Source organism: Astyanax mexicanus, chromosome 18 (assembly GCF_023375975.1).
Source record: "Astyanax mexicanus isolate ESR-SI-001 chromosome 18, AstMex3_surface, whole genome shotgun sequence".
NCBI classification, from domain to species: domain Eukaryota; kingdom Metazoa; phylum Chordata; class Actinopteri; order Characiformes; family Acestrorhamphidae; genus Astyanax; species Astyanax mexicanus.
The window spans coordinates 25588232-25611994 of NC_064425.1; the positions used below are offsets into that span (position 1 = coordinate 25588232).

General features: G+C 38.3%; 1 protein-coding gene across 1 annotated transcript in view; it reads left to right on the top strand.

Annotated features, from left to right (window-relative positions):
• The window catches only part of agmo (alkylglycerol monooxygenase), a 64414-nt gene extending 48425 nt beyond the window's left edge, over positions 1-15989 (top strand). The window contains exons 11-13 of the mRNA XM_022684128.2: positions 1721-1803; positions 4181-4286; positions 15663-15989. Coding sequence (XP_022539849.1) covers positions 1721-1803; positions 4181-4286; positions 15663-15737 — 264 coding nt within the window. The 3' untranslated portion in view covers positions 15738-15989. The remainder of the gene's footprint in view (positions 1-1720; positions 1804-4180; positions 4287-15662) is intronic.
• The last annotated feature ends 7774 nt before the right edge of the window (positions 15990-23763 follow it).

Genomic DNA, 23763 nt, shown 5'->3' on the forward strand with positions numbered 1-23763 from the left:
GCAGGCTTTAACCAGGGAATAAGAGACCTTATTAGAACATGTCTGAATGACATAAGCTAAAGATACAACATACAGTATTCCGCTAGCTCAGCTGCTCAGCATATGGTCACTTCTGAATAATAGAACTGTGAACTGTGAGTTACTGTACAGTTCTCCAGGGAGAAATATGTCTAAGGCCCTATACATGAGGCGAAGGCTGTGATCTACAAACATCAGGCCTGCATCTGTAGCTGTTCTCATGTATATCAGGGGGCAGTTTGTTAGTTTATGGGCCTGTCAGAATTAGCTGTTGGTAGCTTATCATGCAGCGTGCATATGGTTTCATGCACAGTATCTGTGTGATGAGTTGTCCCTAGGCTTTGACTTTTCTCTCATACTTTATTTATTTAGTTAACAGAGACAATACACTTACACAATACACTTAAATAAACAGCATTATTTATATACAATATAAATGTGCCAGATTTAGCCAAATGGCTTATGTGCGTCTGTTGTTCCTGCACAGATTGGTGTTATCTAAGAGGAACAGTCCAACACAATACTGAGGTACAACACGATTTGTATTTAAAGCAGCAGCCCTAGATTTTTTATTTTATATTGAAAGCAGTAGCATTGCTGGGTTGTAAATAATGGCATCCGTTTCCTGGCATGACAATGACTGCAATGTCTAATATATTAATTTTAAAACAGAGTGGTCTGGTAGGTTTTTTGGATGTAATTGTTCTCTACATTATATAATGAACGATATATATATATATATATATATATATATATATATATATATATATATATATATATATATATATATATTATATAATTTACATTAACCTACATTATAATTATATTATCTTTCACATGCTCTATGCACATTCTCACCAGAAATGTCTCTAACTCTTCAAATCTTATGGTCTGTCATTTTAAATAATCAGTAAAGCACACTTTATATAATATATAACATATAACTCAGTTCAGACCACTTTAGTTTCTGAAACAGTTTTTCTTATTTTGCTATTTATAGGTATATGTTTGAGTAAAATGAACATTCTATAAACTAGTTTATATTCTATAAACTACAGACAACATTTCTCTCAAATTCCAGATACAAATATTAATAATTCATATTTATAATGTTTTAAAGTTTAAGTTTAATCAATATTTGGTGGAATAACCCTGGTTTTTATTCACAGTTTTATACATCTTGGCATGTTCTCCTCCACCAGTCTTACACACATGCTTTTTGATAACTTTATGCCACTCCTGTCACAAAAATATAAGCAGTTCAGTTTGGTTTGATGGCTTGTGATCATCCATCTTTCTCTTGATTATATTCCAGAGGTTTTCAGTTTGATAAAATCAAAGAAACTCATTATTTTATAATTCATTATGTTTGGAGAGTAAAGCAATAGTTTTAAATCATCTTGGTTTATCTGGAAAAGGGGTCCAGTCATGTGATGTACAGGAGGAAAAAGGGGATAAATTTTTCTAGCACTGGAGGCACTAACCTATTTTAAATTCTGAAAACCAGCACTAAATTTTAAAGATTTTCCCAGCTTAATAGAACATATTTAGCCAAAACATTACAAGTATGGTGACAATCTGACTTCTCATCCAAAAATAGGTTAGACATAAAAACATGGGTGGTATACAAACTGAGCAATAATGCCCTTTTTTTAATCAAAAAGATACTTTAGATGTTTACTGTTTTGTTTCTGTTCTCTAGATGCTGTCTCAGATGACTGTGCTGCTGCTGACCGGCTACATATTACTCACACTCACTTCCCTGGGTTACATCATAGACCAAAGGTACCTCGTTCTAAAATTTAAAAAAAAGTATGAAAGAAAATAAGGCAGTATGCAGTAGGGGTGTCACGATTCTCTAAATCCTCGATTCGATTTCATTTTCGATTTGAGGGTCACGATTCGATTCGATTCTCGATTTTCTTGTTTTTTTTTCTTATTATTTTATGCCTCATAAAATTTAAATAATATATTTATTATTATTATTATAAATATTATAAATAGTATTATTATTATTATTTATTAAGATATATATGGTAATGCCATCTAGTGACTTTTTTTGGTAGCAACAGTGTGCACTATTAAAACAAGCAGTTTATCAGAGCTGTGTGTGGATGGCTGGCTCACTTACATGAAGCTGCAGTTCTTCATCCAACCACTAGTCGGAGCTGCAGCAGCACAAGCCCCGCTCTCTTCACTCAGTCACTACTTCAGTACAGCCCAGCCACGGGCTACAGGGCTCAGCCAGTCCGTTTTTACTGTTTCTGTAAACAAATAAAGGTTTTAACCCCACTAACCGGATAATACAGCTCACTACAGTTCATCTTTCAGCCCAAGCAGCTAACAGCAGCAGGTTAGAACAGCCGACACGGAGTCACTGCTCGGATTACATTATAAACAGGTCAGTTAGCGCGCTGCTAACCTCAGGATGTTTATAACTACGGAGTTTAGTGGACACACCACGGCTGCAAGGTTAGACTGTTGAAGGCTACTGAAGACTATTAAAGGCTATTAGAGGTTATTGAAAGCATTATTGGGGGGCAGAAATCAGTACAGGCTGGTTAGATATGTGATGTGGTGAAACTGTGAATAGCGCTGTCACAGTGATGTTTATTAACGTCATTAAAACAGATTTTGTCAGGTATTGTCTTATAAATATTTACACATAACTTATATCTCTCCTGAAAAGCTTTTATTTTAGTCAGAAACACGCTTGTGTTTACTTTATCTGAGAGAAAGATGTTTTTTTAATTCAATGGAAAGCAACAGGTGTAGTCAATTATAAGTTTAAGATTTTTAATCCACCTCACTGTGATCTATAGTCAGTGTTCTCAAGCCACACTGACACGCATTTCAGCGAGTTCACACGCTCTCACCTGCGCGCACCCACCCCTCCGTTAGATACAGATACAAAACCTGCGCGCCCAACCCCCGCCCCCCCTCCCCCCTCCCCCGTTGGACAGATAAAAAACAGTGATCACACTCCCGCCGACACTCAAAACTTGAGAGCCCTGTCTATATTTCTATAAATCCGTTTTCAGTTTCTCCTCCGTGGTTGAAAGGCAGCTGTCTCTCACACAGCAGAACTGAGGGCGGGGCTGCGCTCATGCAGCGGCTCTCTATTTAAATGAATAGGATGCGCTGTGTTGGTGCCGCGCCATTTGCGTAGCGCGCTGCGCTATTTGCGTAGCGCGCGCGGGAGGGATCGTCGATCCTCTTTTTGACTTCGATACTCGAGACCATGACCTCATTTCGATTCGATTTCGATAAAATATCGAGATTGTGACACCCCTAGTATGCAGTTGTGTTTTCAATATTACGGCAGCACTTTCTTGATTTTGTTGCATAATCTGTCCCACACTTAGTGTCCTTTTTTACATCTTGCACAAGACACGTCACAATGCTCTTTGCTATCTTATATCCCACCAACAGACTATTTTTTACACTTTATTACTGCAAAAATAGCATCAGAGCTTGGAAATATATCTATGCCAATGGACATGGAACTAAGGTGTGTTCAGGTAAAGGTGTGTTTCAGGTGTATTGCTATCTTGGCAGCAGAAAACACAGGTATAGCGAGTGAAATGCTGATTGGTTTATTTCATGTAACGCCCTAAACACACCCATGATTAATAAAGAGAATTAAGACATGCATGCCTTTTGCACATTGCAAGGTTTATTTTTTGCGCCCTTACAATACCAAAGACATGCTTGCACGCTTTAAATACTAAATAATAGAAGACGACTCGCCGATAGATGTTACAATAGGGCCCCTAGATTTAGACTTATACTTAGGCTTAGGTCAAAAGTGTTTAATCTTATTGTGTGATGATGTTTTTTTTACTGGACATACAATTTATGCATAGCAATAGATTTGTGCTGATGTTTTTGTCCATAGCAATCAATCACTTGGCAACACTAAACAACATCCTAAGAACTGCCTGAAACAACATGGAAGCCATCTTGCAACAGGGTAGCACCAATCTAGCATCAGCCAGTTTGCAACAGCAATGCAATGAACTTGGGTACCATATTAACAACTTAGCAACACTGTGTCAATAATTATCTACAACATAGCAACAACCTAGCAACCACTTAGCAACCCATATCTAACCACTTAGCAATCCATATATAATTGAATATTTGTGTTCCTCTTTTGCAGTCCTAATGCTGCTGTGTGGGAAATGCTGCGCTGTCTGATCATGATGGCCCTCTACAGGTTTGGCTGGATCAGTCCTCTGATGTCTCAACTGGCTTTTGCCACCGAGGTATGTCAATAATACATAGTAGTAAAGATTACTGTATGGCTATATTATTATTTAAATGTCACATCTCATGGCACAGGAACAAGTTATGTGTTCCCAGAAACAGGTCCTCCTGCTTTGAATGTGGACAGGAAAATATCTTATATCCCTCCAACAATCTATTTTTTACACTTTTTTGGGGGGGCATGGTGATCTGAAAGTGAGGTGTGTTCAGGTAGATTTTTGGTATATTGCTATCTTGGCAACGAAAAACATAGGTGAATGAGCAGGTCAGTTTCCTCTGCTGAGAAACAAAAAAGTGCTGCAACTTTAAAATAGCAATCCACCAAAATACAACAAGTATTGTGTCCCAAAATCAGATCCTCCTGCTTTGAATGTGGGCAGGAAAAATATCTAATATTCCACCAACAGTCTATTTTCATACTTTTTCATGCTAAACAGCATCAGAGCTTGGGAATAAATCTACGCCGATGGGCGTGGTGGTCTGGAAGAGAGGTGTGTTCAAGGAAAATTTCGGGTGTATTTCTATCTTGGCAACGGAAAACACAGGTGAATGAACAGCTCAGTTTCTTCTGCTGAGAATCGCAAAAGCACTGCAAATTTAAAATAGCAATCCACCAAAGAACAACAAGTATTGTGTCTAAGAATCAGGTCCTCCTGCTTTTAATGTGGACAGGACAAATTCTAGCCAGATGCTGCCGGTCACGATCATTACCACCCACATTACCACTACAAAAATGTCTCTTAATGGAACCAAATTTAGCTTTTCTGTTACTTCACTCAAAGAATCATTTCAAAGTGAGAGAAAGTGAAGGGTGGTTGAAGGGTGGAGGAAGTTGACTACACTGTGAGTGTGTGGTTCTGTTGTAAAGCAACAAGATGGTGTAGATGGAGCATGTCAGCACACAGGTGTGACAGCGCCCTATTATGCTCTGCCGTGTGCGTCTGCGAGTGTGCTCTGCCCGAGTATATGTGTGTGTGTGTGTGCGTGTGTGTGTGTGTGTGTGTGAACTGGCACCAGGTTTCCCTACACAGTGCTGTGATGTATGAGTCCAGATGCATGGCCCAATTGACCATAAAATTGCCATGTGTTTCTGGCTCTTGCGACGGGCCTGTAGATCGCGTCTGACCCCTCATTACTATACCACCTCCATCCTTCCCTCCCTCTCTCACTCTCCCCCTCTCTCTCCATCCCTTCTTCTCCTCTTCCCACCCCTGCCTGAAGTAAAGGCAACACTTCTGGAATCAATTAGCCCTGTCTGCGGCTAACTGGAACGAGCTGATGAGATTTACACATGAGACTTGAATTGTTCCTTTTACTTTGTGACCAAGCATCTGTAGACTTAGGTGCTAAAACGCCCACTGAATACGTTTATTTCCTGAAGATCTGCGAGGAATAAACGAGTGGAACGCTGAGAAAGGTTCCCACATGCTGGATAGGGGGAAATGCATTCAGGTGTCCAGTGAGTAGAGAAGAAGTAAAGAGGTGGACAGGGTAAGAGATGGATGATGTGTTGTTTTAGGTTATGATGTATTTTTTTCCCTTGTATCTATACACAAATATCTGTAGATATGGACTGAATAGTGAAATACCTCTTTCTACACTCTAAACAACAATAAGAACTATGTTTGTAATGAGTACTAACATGTCCTATGATTTTTGCCATGTCCCATGGAATATACAGTTGGGTCCATAAATATTTAGACAGTTACACAATCTTCGTGATTTTGGCTCTGCATGCCACCACACATTTTAAATATAGCAAATAAGATACAGTTGAAGTGCAGACTTTCATGTTTAATTTAAGGAATTGAACAAAAATATCCTTTGAAGTGTTGAGGAGTTACAATTTTTTTTAACAAAGCCTCCTCATTTCAGGGGCTCTAAAATACAGGTAATTGGGCTTCCTTGGATGTCCAGGCCTTCTTGAGTACCTGAGCACAACACTGCGCTCTTTTTCCCCAGAAATGTTGATTTGGCCAATCCTAAAATTTCTGTTATCTCTCTGATGAATGACTTCTTTTATTCAACTTATTATTTAATACAGAGTTCTTTTAACTGCATGTTGTGGGTTCACATCAACAGCTTCCAAATACAAAAAAACACACCTGGATTCAGCTCCAGACCTTTTACCTGCTAAATTGATGATGGATTAATAAGGGAATAGCCCATGAAGCCCAGACACAAATCATCTGTTGATTGAGTTGATCGTTACTTTTGAGCCCCTGAAATAAAGAGGCTTTGTAGTAGAAGGGCTGTAATTCCTAAATGCTTCATAGGATATTTTGTTCAACCCCTTAAAATTAAACCTAAACATCTACATTTCAATGGCATTTAATTTGTTTCACTTCAAATTATGAACATTGCTTCACTGTCCAAATGTTTATAGGCCTAACTGTAAATTATGCTGCACTGGCCTGCACTGGGATATGCATGTGGGGCCTCCTGCTTTTAACGAGGATGTTATTACCGTGAATGTGATTTCTGCCACAATTCATTGTCTCTGGTCTCGGTCTTGTCTTAAGACTCGACTCGACCTTTTACCGGCTTGCTGAAGTTATACTCTAGCGTTATGTGAATCATCTTGAATTTGTGTGCAGGACTTTCTGAAAAAAGAAACATTCAGCAGAATGTAAATTCTGCAACATTTTGATAACAGAGACTAGAAACTAGTGAGATAACTAATGTTAGCAGCGAACTAGCTAACATACTAATGTTATCAGGGAGAGCACTGACCTTAGCAACAAGCTGGCTAACACACTAATGTTACTGGGGAGAGAACCAAAGCTAGTGATTAGCTAGCTAACTTTAGCGACAAGCTAGCTAACCTTAGTGATGAGCTAGCTAAAATACTAATGTTACCAGGGAGATAACTAAAGCTAGTGATGAGCTTGCTAACCTTAGCGACAAGCTAGCTAACCTTAGTGATGAGCTAGCTAAAATACTAATGTTACCGGGGAGAGAACTAAAGCTAGTGATGAGCTGGCTAACCTTAGCGACAAGCTAGCTAACCTTAGTGATGAGCTAGCTAAAATACTAATGTTACCGGGGAGAGAACTAAAGCTAGTGATGAGCTGGCTAACCTTAGCGACAAGCTAGCTAACCTTAGTGACGAGCTAGCTAAAATACTAATGTTACCGGGGAGAGAACTAAAGCTAGTGACGAGCTGGCTAAACTTAGCGACAAGCTAGTTAACCTTAGTGACGAGCTAGCTAAAATACTAATGTTACCAGGGAGAGAACTAATGCTAGTGATGAGCTAGCTAAAATACTAATGTTACCAGGGAGAGAACTAATGCTAGTGATGAGCTAGCTAAAATACTAATGTTACCGGGGAGAGAACTAATGCTAGTGATGAGCTGGCTAAATTTAGCGACAAGCTAGTTAACCTTAGTGACGAGCTAGCTAAAATACTAATGTTACCAGGGAGATAACTAAAGCTAGTGATGAGCTGGCTAACCTTAGCGACAAGCTAGCTAACCTTAGTGATGAGCTAGCTAAAATACTAATGTTACCAGGGAGATAACTAAAGCTAGTGATGAGCTGGCTAACCTTAGCGACAAGCTAGCTAACCTTAGTGATGAGCTAGCTAAAATACTAATGTTACCGGGGAGAGAACTAAAGCTAGTGATGAGCTGGCTAACCTTAGCGACAAGCTAGCTAACCTTAGTGATGAGCTAGCTAAAATACTAATGTTACCGGGGAGAGAACTAATGCTAGTGATGAGCTAGCTAAAATACTAATGTTACCAGGGAGAGAACTAATGCTAGTGATGAGCTAGCTAAAATACTAATGTTACCAGGGAGAGAACTAATGCTAGTGATGAGCTGGCTAAATTTAGAGACAAGCTAGTTAACCTTAGTGACGAGCTAGCTAAAATACTAATGTTACCGGGGAGAGAACTAAAGCTAGTGACGAGCTGGCTAAATTTAGCGACAAGCTAGTTAACCTTAGTGACGAGCTAGCTAAAATACTAATGTTACCAGGGAGAGAACTAAAGCTAGTGATGAGCTAGCTAAAATACTAATGTTACCGGGGAGAGAACTAAAGCTAGTGATGAGCTGGCTAACCTTAGCGACAAGCTAGCTAACCATAGTGATGAGCTAGCTAAAATACTAATGTTACCAGGGAGAGAACTAAAGCTAGTGATGAGCTGGCTTACCTTAGCAACAAGCTAGCTAACTTTAGAGACGAGCTAGCTAACCTTAGCTGCCAGATAGCTAACCTCGTTTGAGGGCAAATAGTGATGATTTTTTTTTTACATTTTATAATAAAAATGAATAGAAATTCATTCTATTCTGAGTCTGAGTCAAGACTCAGACTTAACATGTGGGTGATAATGCCTTCTTTGGCATATTTTCAGTACACACATGGTCACAAAAATGTCAGTGCAGTCACACAAGACTATGAAATTCTCCTACAAAGATTTGAACCACCACAACAAAAACACAGACTATTACTGCCTCAACTGAAAGAGCACCACAGGGGAAAGTGAGCTTTCTGAGAGCATTCGCAGATCGTCTCAGAGACAGGTGTATTTTTATTAGAGCTCCACTTAAATTGCTATGAGCTCACCACTCCCAGTCTGCAGAGGAGCTCCCTTAATTACGACGAGACATGCAATGTCTGGGACGTCCCATATCCTGAACTGTGGGCCATGTGTGACATCATTTATCTGCAGCTCTATTAGGTCCACATGGCTCATCAAAATGCACACACGCATGAGTAAACAAGCGAGAAAGAGTGTGCCTAAGAGACGGGCGTGCCTGTGTTTGGGGGTGTGACCTTGCCACCTGAGTTTATAGGCTAGCCCTGCTGTTTTAATAGGGAACTCTCTCAATAATAAATACAAGCATGTGGTTTTAATGATACAATATATCTCAGGAAAGAGCTCTACTGCACTCGGCTCTGCTGAGGACAATCAAAGGTGTTCTTGCATTTAATTGGAACTAAACTGCTTTCGGTGTTCTTAAAAGGCTAATCTGTCAAAAGCAGCCTCTTTAGCCTGTTAAATATAAAGCTGCTTTAGATAAGTGATGTCTGAGAAGAGTTACTTTTGGTTTCATAAGTATAATATATTTACACTTATTGGACAAACTGGGAATCCAGTGAAAACACAGTCTATTAGTGTAGCGTGGCCTATAATCGTTTTTTTTTTTTTTTTGCACTAGAAGCCGCTCTGGATTATAAGATGCATTATCAGTGAAGCTCATATTTTCTGGTCTATTTTCTTACATAAGGTGCACAGAATTATAAGGCTCATTGTGTGACACTAGTTAGGATCAGGGGTATCGCCATGTTTTTCTTCTAAAACCGAATTTGTATACATTTATATTTATATAAATTAGCCTTAATTTAGCTGTTCTCGATGCTGGGTGATGGTGGAAGGGGTAACTAAATTTAGTAAAGCAGAGCTAAGTAAACAAACTGTAATAATAATAAAAAAAAAAACATTGGCTGGATGTTAATCTACACAGTTTTTTATCCTAAAACTGTTTATTTGGCTTCGGTTTATTTACAATAAACTTAGATTTCCAGATTTCCACTGAGGCTGGGTGCAGCAGCATTAGCATTAATGGCTAACCGCTAGTAAATGCCGCCTGAAAGCGATACACTGACAAACCCGGAGTTTTCTGTAAGCCAAAGCGATACTAGCTAGTGGTTTATCCTATGTAGCTTGTATTAGCACAGTAAAGCATAGACTACAGTCTGATATACTCCCATCTGAACATCCAAAGAGCTAGTTAGCAGCAGGCTACAGACCGATAATACTCGTCTCTGAATGGCACTCGGTTAGCGATTAATGCTAATTAACTGAAACTCTTTTATAACTCTGCACTTCAGCGGCTTTACTGCTCCTTACAACCTGACTGGTAGAATTCATACAAGTGCACTGGATTAAAAGGCACATTGATGATTTCTGGAAAAAAAATTAAAGGATTTTAAATTCGCCTTATAATGCCAAAAATAAAGTGTACTTACATATCCTAGAACAGAAGAACTTAACTGCTCATGACTGTGATTTTACATAGAAGAAAGTGTATAATAAAAAAAGCTGAAAACCATACTGAAAATATCAGTATTGCAAATCCGCTCACAGGATCGTGCTGAGCTGGAGATCTTTCAGCACAGATTAGGTAGGTGAGCATATGTTCCTTCCGGAGTTCTTTCCATCCCCTGCTTTTTCAGCAATTAAAGATAATATTTTTGCAACCTCATTTCTCGAGGGGGAGACATAATTACACCGCTACAAAGAACTGCTCCACGTTTTTAAAAGAAAAGGTTAAGACAATATTATGGAGGTCGCCTCACGCAGAAGCAGCATGGCCTTATCTTTCTATAGCACCTGACACACACACTGAGGGCACTACCAATGTGGAACCTGTGCTTTTCAAACCTTTTCAACCACTTGTCCATGTCTGAATTTAGAAATAGGGCTGTCACTTCTAATTATGTTAGCAATTACATTATTAAATAATCTAAAATAGATTATGCTGATGGTGATTAGAGAGTTATTGAGAGTTGTAGCCTTTTTTGTATGTTTGCTATATCCTAAGATTTCTTATTACTGCACATTTTGAGGTCTTAGGTGCGAAACTAGGTCAAACAATAAAATGAAGGGAAAAAAAGGAAATACAGCTCTGGAAAAAGTTGAGACCACTTCAGTTTCTAAATCAGTTTCTCTGATTTTGCTATTTATAGGTGTATGTTTGAGTAAAATGAACATTGGTGTTTTATTCTATAAACTACAGACAAGATTTCTCCCAAATTCCAAATAAAAATAGTCATTGAGAGCATTTATTTGCAGGAAATGAGAAATGGCTGAAATAACAAAAAAGATGCAGAGCTTTCAGACCTCAAATAATGCAAAGAAATAAAAATCATATTTATAAAGTTTTAGAAAGAAATTTCAGAAATCAATATTTGGTGGAATAACCCAGTTTTTCTAATCAAAGTGTTTATGCATCTTGGTATGTTCTCCTCCACCAGTCTTACACACTGCTTTTGGATAACTGGTGCAAAATTAAAGCAATTCAGCTTGGTTTGATGGCTTGTGATCATCCATCTTCCTCTTGATTGTATTCCAGAGGTTTTTTAATTTGGTCAAATTAAAGAAACTTTTCATTTTAAGTGGTCTTTAATTTTTCCAGAGCTGTATATTTTGGAACACTTAAATGAATACAGTAGTATAATAAGTAATATTAACACTGACAATTCATTAACAGGTTTAATGTAAATGTACATACTGTGGCGGCTCTGGGTTGTGTGTGTGGCTGCCTGTAGGCATGTGTCTATTTTTCTGTGTGTGGGGCCTCTTGTGTTTTGTTGTGCTGTGTTGCTCCAGCCTATGTAATTGGTACCTCCCCCGTAACCTAGGGTATGGGGAGGGGCCATGCAGATGGGTGCTGGTTAGGGCACTCACCGTAAAGTAGGTGGATAGTGAGTTCAGTCACTTGGCTCTGTTGGTAGCCTATAGAATAGAATGGTTTTAGCTCTCCTAGTCTTGTTAAAGACTGTAAGTGAGTGGCAAGCCTGTTCAATAAAAGAGCTGTTGAGCATTCAGCACGAGTCTCACGGGTCTTCCTTCCTTTTCCACACCACAATACATAAAAAAAAAATTGGGATGCACCTTTTATAAGATAATCATTTAATAATGCCACGGCAGGGAAATTTGCATCGTTGAATTCAGGTTTTTCATTACCTTCTGTTGTCATAGATAAATAAAATAAGCCTTTATATGCCTTTATGTAAAAGAATGGGTGATTCTAACAGTGCAGTTGGGGAAGTGTCTGATCACATAAAGCTACATAGCGGGGTGTCGGAGAACTCCACTCCAGCTGTTAGAGTTGCAAAAGGGGGAGCGACTCCACACTAATGTACATGGCTTTAGAATGGGGTATTAATAAAAACTGCAAGTGTTCCGATACTTTTGTCCGTATACTGTAGCACCTTTATTTGGGAAATGTTTCATATCAGTAATACAAATTAGGAAATTATTAAATCTAACTAAGATTCACAAGATCTAGTATTACGATTCTCGGCACTGGTTAGTAATTTGCAGTAGAGTTCAGTAGAGGACTTGCTGACGGTGTTTGTGTGTGCACATGCAGTTCAGTGTTTTCAGGGCACAGGTTCAGGTGTCCAAGTCGACCGTGGTAGGTCCATTACAAGTCCCACAGGAGCCATCCATCTTTGTCCTTCTCTCAGGAATCTCACTGAAGTGATTTACAGAGTGTCTGTAGAGGCCTCCACACCATGGCTGCAGCCTCCTTCATTACCGCATGAAAGTGCTGAGGGGCTGGTTTGGCACATTGAAGGTCCTTCAGGTTTGTTAAGCCGCAGCCCTGTGTTCAGAGAGCTGCTCCTCATGAAGCTGCATAAAACCAGTGGGAAGCTCTACGGGAGGGCGACCATTACCATTTAGGCTTTGAGTTTCAGAACTGAAAATATTGTGCTTTCACAATGTACTGAATTTCAGTATTTTTTGTTTTGTTTCTGAGATGCTTTTTAGCCAGATGTAATACAAATGTGAATGCATCTCTTTTTTCAAGCCCTGTATTTCCTTGACAGGCCTTGACATGAGTAACAAACATACACTGACACTGCAAAAGTATAGCAGTATGTGGGCCTGTCACTATAATAACAATTTTGTTTTTTTTGGGGCAATATATGGACATAACCTCAATAATTATTGTTGACCTTCAGGCTGCCTATTGTGTTTATTTAGGAAGTAGATACTTGTATGTTTTTATTTATTTATTTATATCTACTGTTTTTTATGCACTATAAGGCGCACTGGATTATAAGGAGCACTATCAATAAACTTTATCTATTTTCATACATAAGGCCAACCGGATTATAAGGCACATTATACAACACTAGTAAAAAACAGGGGTGTCGCCATGTTTCCTGTCTTAATTCAGCAGGTCTCACTGCTGGGTGGTGGTGGGGGAGGGTTACTAAGATAAGTAAAGCTAAGCTAAGTAAACAAAACTGTTATTTTTAAAGAAAACAAACATTTTCTTTTAAAGTTCATAAGTGCTGGATGCTAATCTACACAGAGTTCTCTCCTGAAAACTGTTTATTTGGGTAAGCAGCAAGCCTTCCAGTATTTTAGTTAGCAGCATAGCCAGCTCCGGTTAGCAGTGCTAGCCAGCCCTGATTAGCAGCGCTGTTTAGCCGCGGTTAGCAGCATAGCCAGCCCCAGTTAGCACCGCTAGCCAGCCCCAGTTAGCAGCACTAGCCAATCCCGATTAGCAGTGCTACTTAGCTCCAGTTAGCATTAGCAGTGATAGCCAGCTCCGATTAGCAGTGCTACTCAGCTGCGGTTAGAAGCACTGCCAGACTTGACTAGCAACAGTAAGAACCAGGAATACTCTTTATTGTATTCTGTCTCTGGAGCCAATATAGAGCATACACCTCAAGCAGATTTCAAGTAGTTAGAGGATCTTTTTAACTGTATATTTCAGAATTGAGCATTGCATACTACACAGCAGAGCTCATTGCTCCTCTCTGGTGCAGGTCATCTCACAGACACCGTATGGACTCCCAGTTTAACACTGTCTATCAAAACAGAGATAATTCACTCAGCTCCACTTCCCTAACTTTCCCGTATCATCTCCACTTCCGACACGCAACACTTTTTCAGAAGAGGTTCCAAAAGGTTAGGGATTCCCCTCACTTACCAAACTAACAACAATTTGATAAAAAAAATAATAATAATAATAATGGACTAATGGACCTCTCAGTCTGCTTATTAAAGGTACAGTGACCTCCTATGGGGAGAATGGTCAGTAATAGCCTCACAGGCTGGGCTGCGGTCCAAGCCAACTGTGTGCATGAGGAGAGAATAAACAATGGAACACACTGATAGAACTTTGAAGTTCTATCACACTTAAACTTGCCCCATTAAAAGGCTAAAAGGACGATTAGTTGCACTTTGTCTAGTAGATCAGGACTTGACCTGTTCTTGCTTACAAAACTGTTTTACACCCTGATATTCTCCTCTAGAATTCACTGGTACAATTCAGAGTCCATAGGTCCAAAAGCAGCCCCAAACCATGATACTGCCACCCTCAGGCTTAACAGGTGAACTTGCAAAACTCTAGAGTGGATCTGACCTATTTTTTAAACAAATATTATGTCATAGTCCATAGTACATTTGGTGACATTAAAACAAATGAGATCCCCCAAACCAAATACTAAGAAATGTAAAAATTATTATTTTATAGTTTCTTTATTATCTCCCCCATTATTTATGCATTTTTTTGCACTATAACTCTGCATTAACACTGCATTAAAGCTTAATTGGTCCTCGAAAAAGGGGTGGAGGTGGCAGGCCCAAAAATAAAAATAAAAAAGATATTCTAAAATTCATGAAAATGAATGAGAGGAATGCACAGAAGGTATTCCAGTAATGCATATTTTAAAGATACAAACACACCCACACACACACACACACACACACACACATATATATATATAGAAAGAGAGAGAGTGAGAGGGAGAAGCCTTGCTAACAATACTTTGGTATAAGCAGACATTTGCTATGTCTTGCTGTAAATTATACTTTTAGTACACTCCTTTGGCACGTCAGTGTATATACTGAATGCAGCTACGTTGAATTTTACCGCAGGTATGAAGCTAACTAAAAGACTGAGCCCCTTCTTTTCTTTCAACATTACTCAGTTTGGCTTTTTACGAAATGCTACATCAGAGTTTTAAATCATGGTTAAGATGCTTTACTCTGTTTATGAATATTGAGTAAGATTTAGTCAGATTTGCAGATTTACCGAGTAATGTACTGCATATATAATCAAAACGCAGAGTCTTTTGTAAGTCTTGAAGCAGCAGTGGGTGGGTTTCAGGTAGCGAGGGGTCAGGGATCAGAGGGACATTCCAGGCCCCGTGTCTCTGTGTCTCATTCTCTCAGAGGGAAACAGCTGTGGAGCTCTTGAGGAAACTCATTCTTTCCCATCAGAGAGACGGCTGTGATGGACAGGGCTCGCTTTTGGCCCGACTTAAGAACACGGATGCAGTTTATGGTCCAGAACACTGGGGAGGAGCACTGGTTCCGCCCGGGACGCTTTTTGGCAGAACCTCTTGGCTCTGTTCCTCGGTGACCAGTGCTGTTAACCCCCTGACACAGAGCTAGTGCATCATGGGAGATTTTTTGGCCTGGAGCGTAACCTTTTGTAATGTTTTTCCCCCTTAATAGGCTCCTTTAGCATGCAATTGTACTGCCATGTCCCAGTTTAATAGATTTGTGGTTGCTATATACTTTGCGACTTTATTTTACATCATTTTTTTAAGATTCACTGTAAAAATATTATAAAAAATTTTAATTATTAATACTTTAATATGTTTCATCTTTTGTAGGTTTTTGTGTCTCTCTCTGCACTCTACTGGGGCTTACAGTGCTTCACCCAGACTGGCAAGGAGAAGATCCACTGATTAAAAGCTTAACGGACCAACAGAAATCACTGACACAAAGCTGTATTATGCAATATTCTAACTATGCAGTTGTTAATTAGAGATAAATATATTGGCATTTGTAGAAGCTTTTATCCAGAGTGACTTATTTGAAAGTCATGTAATTGTTTTCTGTATTTAGTACCTTAAGTAGCAAGATTTATGTTGGAGGTGCTTTTGTTTACTGTGTATTTTGATCAGAACAATACTAGGGCTGGCCCGAATAGCGTTTTTTGAGCTCCGGATATTCGGCACTGATTCGAAGCGAATATTCGAATATTCGTTTTTAAAAAAAGAGATAAAAAAATAAAATTAAAAAAAAGCAAATCACGGCCCCTTTAATCCACTGAAAAATGTTCAATTTGCTCTGACCGACGAGACATATTCACCCCGGATTTTTGGTGTTTTTATCCCCCATATTTTTGTGATTTTCACCCCATATTTTTTCTGTGTTTTTAGCCCAGATTTCTTTGTGTTTTCATCCCGGAATTTCTGCTGCCCCACACGCGGCTTATCCGCTGCGTAAGCAGGCTAGGAGGCTGCTGCACGGTTTCTCCGCTGCGCAAGCCAGCCCAGTAAATTGCTGTTTGTGTTTTCACACTTAGGCTATTTGCTTAAAAAAACAAACAAAAAAAACGTTTGTTCAGGAAGTATTTTATATTCTTAAACATTGTTAATTATATTAGAGGACAGTCATTGTAAACTGTACTTGGTCTATTTCGGTTAAAGGATTGTGCAGGGCATATTACTGATTTTGTATTTTTGCACTTGGGCTATAAGCTCAATATTAAACATTTCGTTTGTTTAGAAATTATTTTATATTTTTAAACCATGTTAAATTATATTAGAGTAGAGGAAAGTCATTGTTAATGACGTTATTGTACTTGGTCTATTTCGGTTTAAGCATTGTGCAGGGCATAGCCGTATTACTGATTTTGTATTTTTGCACTTGGGCTATAAGCTCAATATTAAATATTTCGTTTGTTTAGAAATTATTTTATATTTTTAAACCATTTTAAATTATATTAGATAAGAGGAAATTCGTTCAGACATCATTTTTGTAGGCCAGGCTTTTGTAACCGATTTAGCCCCTACTGTTGCCACATTACCCCTTCCGTTTTATTATATAAATCAGTTTCGAAGAGCCTGCATTTTTTTTTATCATGTATAATAGAGGTCTGCGCGAGACTGATTTTTAAACCCACTCTTCCACGCTCCCGCGTTTCTGTCTCGTTACCGCTCCGCAAAAAAATTGCTTCTTTTAATCCCGCGCCCGCCCGCCACATACACATTTCTGCCGCTCCCGCCCCACGTTCCTAATATAAATTAAATAAACTACATTTAATGCTTCAAATTTACTTATATATTTATTAAAACAGCAGCGCTGAATAGTGCTGTCCCGTTCCTTACCCCAGTCCAAACACCATCGGTGTGTGCGTGTGTGTGTCGGTCCATCCTGCGCGTTGAGAGTTTTCTTTAGGTTTTTTTTTTTTTACAATTATTACAGTTTTCTTAACTATTTATTAATTTGCTCCCGCATCGTCTGGATTAAACTCCCGCTCCAGCCAATAACAGTTCAGTTCTGTCCCGCGCGCAAGATATTCTGACGGGACCCGCGAAAACAGAAGTGGTTAGAGTGAGGTGGAACTCTGGAAAGGAGAAAAAAAACGAATATCCGAATACCAAAATTAAAAACCGAATACCTACTCAACGAACGAATATCCGAATACCCGAATATTCGGGTCCAGCCCTAAACAATACACAGATATTTTAATATAGAATTTACAATGAACAATTACTTTTGTTCTGCTATTGCAATGTTTAAATATAAGGGCTATGTATTCTGTTATTCAACAACTGTTGCCTAAATGGAACAAATAAGCATGTTTTTGCTGGGCTTTGCTGAATATTTTAGGACATAAAGGACCTTTGCCAGTATATCAAGACCTGCCTAAGACTGATTAATGGGGGCTATATACATATATATATATATTATTTCTGTCAGGTGATAAAAAAAATAATCAAATTATTACATGCTTTGTGATTAATCACGTTTAACCACATTCATCACTTTTTTGCTTAGAAAGTATTTTAAACTGTACAATTTTTGGCTGAAGAGCAAATGAATAAATGAATAACTGGCACAGACTTAAAAGCTCCCTGTAATGAGCATCAGTCAGTAACATATGCTGTAAATACTGTAGGATAATTTTTGATAGTTTGATACATATTTTTTACCTAAAAATTACAAAGCAATTTATAGATGGTCACACATGCCAGAGATTATTTTTAGGAGATTTTAGATTACTAAAAATGTGTAATTTAGGCAAGGGTGCCAAAACAATTTATGTGTGTTAAGCAAGTCACATTTTCTGTTCAAATACTAATATTTGACATGATACTAATACAAGACATTTCATTGTTCACATATTACACTATATAATATTATACGTCATTATCTTACCTTATTATTATTACTGATGATTTGAGAAAAATAATTTTATATGGCTTTAATAAGCAAAACAATAAACAATATACACTAGTGCATGTCAAAAAATTTGAATATCATTGAGAAGTTACTTTATTTTAATATTGTATTATTACATATAGAGTGATCTATTTTAAGCATTTTTTTTATTGTTGATGATTATGGCTTTCAGAAATCAGTGTCTCAGAAATGTAGAATATTATATAGACCAATTGGTATTTTGGCTGTGTGCCAAGTCCTCCTGGAAAATGAAATCTCAAAAAAAAAAAAATTGTCAGCAGAGGGAATCATGAAGTTATGTAAGATTTTCCGGGAAAACATGGCACTGACTTCTGTAAGCCATAATCATTAAAAATAAAATAAATAATCATTTAAAATAGATCACTGTGTGTAATACATCTATATGATATATGAGTTTTACATTTTAAACTGAATTTCTGAAAAAAGTTACTCTACCATGATATAATTTTTTTTGAGATACACTAGTATAATGAACACCTTTAAGTAGCAATATCAATACTAATGAGGAGAAGTTTTATATTTTAAGCCTATGCAACATTCATACTTCCTAACTTAATCTGTAAATATTCCACAAATACAACTTCATACCTCTTGATACCAGTCTCTAAGTATTCTGCAATATCAGCGATGCCATTGTTCACATTGTAAGACAGGCCTTGCTAAGTCATTGTTCTCCACTTCCAGTCCTGGGAGTCCACAACACGTACTGTATCTCATCATATTAATGCCTTTCATGCATAATACATAACTGTCCAAAAACTCCAATAGGATTATTGGGTTGGATAAGCAAAAAGCATTTTGTTTTTTAATGCAATTTTATATAATGTGATTTTATTCCAAAATATTATATTGTGATCAAGATATGGTTAAAAAAAACAAGATGAATATCAGCCAAGCCTCTGTGTACATTTGATTTCTATGATGTTTCTTTTATTTCTTTTAAAATAAATAATTTGTTAAACCTATGAACAGAATACTTTTTCCTTCATTTCAAATGCAGTTGTGGAGACACACCACAAGGTGGCACCCAAACTGTGGCTTTTACTTAGTCTTGGGCCTGGAGTGCAACTGACCTGCTGTGACACAGCTATTCTCTGCCACTGTACTTACAGTAAACCTGTTTAGTGGGACTTTTATTGACAGTTTTCTCTCCAAAATAGGGTGATTTTTTGTTGTAATACATTTTTGATAGTAGCTTGTACATTTTGTTGTTTTTTTCGTTATATATATATTTTTTTTTTTTTTCATTTTTTCTTATAATAACTGGAATTTAATAAACACTTGCATCTCTCGCATCTAACCAAAATCATTTCTATGTGTTTTTCCATGACAACATGTGACAAAAATAAAATTTAAATTAAAAAAGGCATTTTGTCATTTAATTTTTATTACCATACTGGTATTTTACAGTCAAATATCTAAAATGAAAAAGCTAATTGTGAAATGAAAAATAAAAGCTTCACTTTGGTCTTGATATTTTTTTTTTGATGAACTGCATGATAAATGTCAAATGTTTTTATTTTTTAGTCCTTGCAATGGGCTGCATGTCTGACAGAATTAAACTAAATGGAAAAATCAATAGCAAAGTTACAGTTTGTGATTCAGTGTTTGGCGTGCACGGCGCTTTAAGTGCCAAAATTAAAATGTAAACGCAAAGGAAGATTAGCGCTCTCTGCTGGTGTTTTAATTTTTACACTTTTAATTTTCAACCTCACCAGCATGCAAATACATGTAAATTAACAGTAGGCGGGGCTACAACTACTGACCCTCCCGCGAGCGAGAGCGAGGCTCTGGGATTGTGGGCTACAGCGCGCAGCGCCACCGATTAAACCGAGGCTCGCTGCTGCTGCTGAACCGCGGCCTCAGCAGCCCCAGCCGCGTTCGGGAGCATCGCGGCTTCAAGAACCTCCGAACCGCGGGTACTTGACTCCTGTGCGCAGCACTAGGCTACAGCAGTGAACCGCAGCCTCCGCCGCCCGCAGCCTCTGGGGCGAGAGAGACCTTTCAGAGTAGTTGGCTTGTTAGTTAGTTAGCTTAGCTAGCTAGCTCTGGCTAACTAACAGGCGATCTACTCTGAACGGTCTCTCTCGCCATGAAGGCGTCTGAGGCTGCGGTTCACTGCTGATACACAGCGCCGGTCACCGGAGTCAAGTACCCGCGGTTCCGAGATTCACGGTCAGGTCATCCGCGCTGTAAATAGATGCCCGTATACGCGCGATATTACCGTAAACAGACGCGCAGGATGATAGCACGCTAAAATAGGGGAAACTGACACGTTTCAATCGCTTATATTAATTCACACGTAAGGAACAAAAGTATTTAAACCACACAAGTGTTGGGCATGGATTTATATACATACTAATTAAAATAAAAAACAAAAAGAAACTGGTGAATGCCAAGGACTGCATCTCTTATCTAAAAATACATCATTCATTTGGCACTGGTGATATCACAAATAACTCTCAAACACTGGTGGGATTGTTATGGCATTATATCAAATAGAAAATGTATTACACAATGAGATGATGTGAGTGATTTAAATCGTCTAGCATTTTTCTTGTTTCTGGGAGTAGTGTACGTGTGAATTCAGTGGCGCAAAAAGGGGGTATGCAGCGTATGCGACGCATAGGGGCGCTGCACTAGAGGGGGCGCCAAATCAAAGCCCCAAATAAATTTCCTCTCCGGAGAAACAAATCAGCTTTCTGGTGGGAAAGTAATGACAGGACGCTGACGATTTTAAAACGTATTTCTGCCACCCCCCGCTGGCGATTTTAAAACTTATCCATAACCCCCACCCCCCCCCCCACCCCCCCCCCCCCCCCCCCACTTTGAACGAGGAAGGTAATGGAAAATCTCGGGTCGAGTCCAGGCTCCAAGAAATAGTCTGTGATGCTGTAATCTAAATTTTTAATACTATTTTTATTTTATATAAAGCTATGACCTAATAAATCACCATATACCTAAGTAACAAAGTATTATTGTTAACGAAAACGATCGAAACAACAAAAACTGAAAGTTCTCCTTAACTGAGACTAATAAACAGTAATTAAAATAAAAAAAACTAAAACGAACTGAAATTGCAGATTGAATACCCTCATTTTCGTGTTTGTTAATTTATTTATAAGCGCTGTTTCCACTACAACAGTTGTGTTGTGCCGTTTCTGCTTGCAAAGCGGAGCCGGATTCTGCGGGGGTCAGATTTCGGCAGCGTGCAGAGCGCCTCGCAGTCCTCGGAATTACTTATATTTACAGCCTTCAAGCTAGCGGCGAAATAACGACAGAAAACCCTGAGGAAACTGCAGAATTCTGTACGGGATTAAAAAACTGTTTTGTAGAGAAACAGGAGATGAGGAATGTTTGAGAAGCAGGTGTAACTTTACCTGTGAGTAACTCATACACCAGAACACCCCACGCTGCAGGATAAACTGATAAATCTGATCATTTCGGTGGTTGGTTGTTGGGGTTTTATTGCCACTCTAGGACAAATGTGGCTATTTGTGGCGAAATTTTGGTGAAAATTAGTAAAACCAGTAGAGTTTATTGAGTAGTAAAGATTTTGCACGTCACGTGGTTAATATACCGTCACTATTTTACAAAACCATACCGTGGTATACCGAAATACCGTCATACCGCCCAACCCTATAGAGTAGTGCATAGAACAGCCAAACACGCCACCATCACTCGTCTCAGCTACACCGGGTAAAAGGTATTTAAAGTATTTAAAGCTGGTTCTGGAGCATCACTGTCCTGTTTTAGTGTTTTTCTGCTGTGACACTCTCAGCTCTCCTCAGTGAGGAAAGTTAGTTCATTAGTTGGATCAGCTGACTGTAATATGCTGTAAACTTATGGCTGGAGTTCACTGGTGTTGCGTTGAAAAGAGTTCCCTGCCGATCTCTGCATTAAGCATTAGTTTAAAGCTAGTATTTTTCTCATTACGACTCTTGAACAATCTTAAAATTCAGAGGACCCAGTGATGTTTAGGAGTAAAATGTACACAGAATAAAAACGTACAGGATTCTGAACATATTAATTTACCACAGAATGTGATAGAGGCAAGTTTTTGAAAAGCCCATTCATTTTCCTAGTAGGGAAAAGGCTTGGAGTAGCTGAGGTTTAAGGTTGAGGTTTTTTTTTTTAAATATTTTTTGGGTTCTTGGGGACCAGTTGGTTTCTGGGTGCTGAGGTAGCTGTGCCCTGCTAGTGTGAGTGTGTATTGATGTTTTAAATGTGGAGGGTGAATTCTGTTGTGCCAATACACAGCCCTACGGAGCATTACATATAATTACATTACTGTTATGTATTGCCACAAGCAAGTATTTTGTATTGTACTCATGCAACCATTGACAGTAATGATTTTAATTGACCCTGACACTTTATACATAATTTCCAAACTATTATGCTATCAAAATTGTGTCATTACCACATGCCAAATGCAGTATGGAAGAACAAAGCTAATTATTAAATAATAGCTTTTAGGCAGTCTGGAAAAGTTGCCAGTCCTGTGGTACAGACAGGATGCTGTGAAACATTATTTTCAGTGTAATTAAAAAAAAAAGATGAATTTGGTCTTTATCAAGAGAAAAAGCCAGAACCTATGAGACCAATATGATGCCAAACTGAGCCGTTGACTTGCGTATTTACTGTAGCCTCATATGTCTGAGTCATGAGACAAGGCCTGTTTCATTTCCAGCGTTTTTTTTCTCTTTTTCAGAGCCAGTCATGGCTGTTAAAAGGGCAGAAAGAAACAAGGACAATCTGTATACAATTAAGTCATGGCTTTGTTTCAACAAATTCTGTCTTAAGCAATTGTCCGTTAACCCATTATTAGTAAGCTACTTAGTCTGATATTGCTACACATGGCTTTGATCAGGAGACTTTACTGTCTCACCATGTGATTAACTTAACTACTTTCCAATCAGCCTGGTTTTAGAAACAGTTTCCATAAAACGTCTGGAGAATGACCACAAATTGCTGACACACATGTCTAAATTAGCACTTTATTGATTTGTTACTCATATGCTCCTTAAAACTAGAGAGCATGTTTTTGTGGTACAGTATTTTATTTAGCAGTGTTCTGGAGCTCAGTGGTGGACAGTAACAAATGTAATTTAAATGTAATTTGTTACTGTACTTAAGTAGATTTTTTCAGCCATTTCTCAATGACAATATTTTTATTTGGAATTTGGGAGTAATGTTGTCCATAGTTTATAAAATAAAAACAACAATATTCATTTTACTCAAGCATATACCTATAAATAGCAAAATCAGAGAAACTGATTCAGAAACTGAAGTGGTCTCTTATTTTTTTTCCAGAGCTGTATATGTACTTATACTTTCAATACTTAAGTAACTTTAAGGGTAAATACCTTTTTTTGCTTTTACTAAAGTGGAAGTATAAAGAGAGGACTTCTGAGAGAGCGACTGTTTGTGGAATATACATTTTGCTGTATAATACACTATAGCCTACTGTAGCTCCTCTCATTATATCTTGTTCTGTGG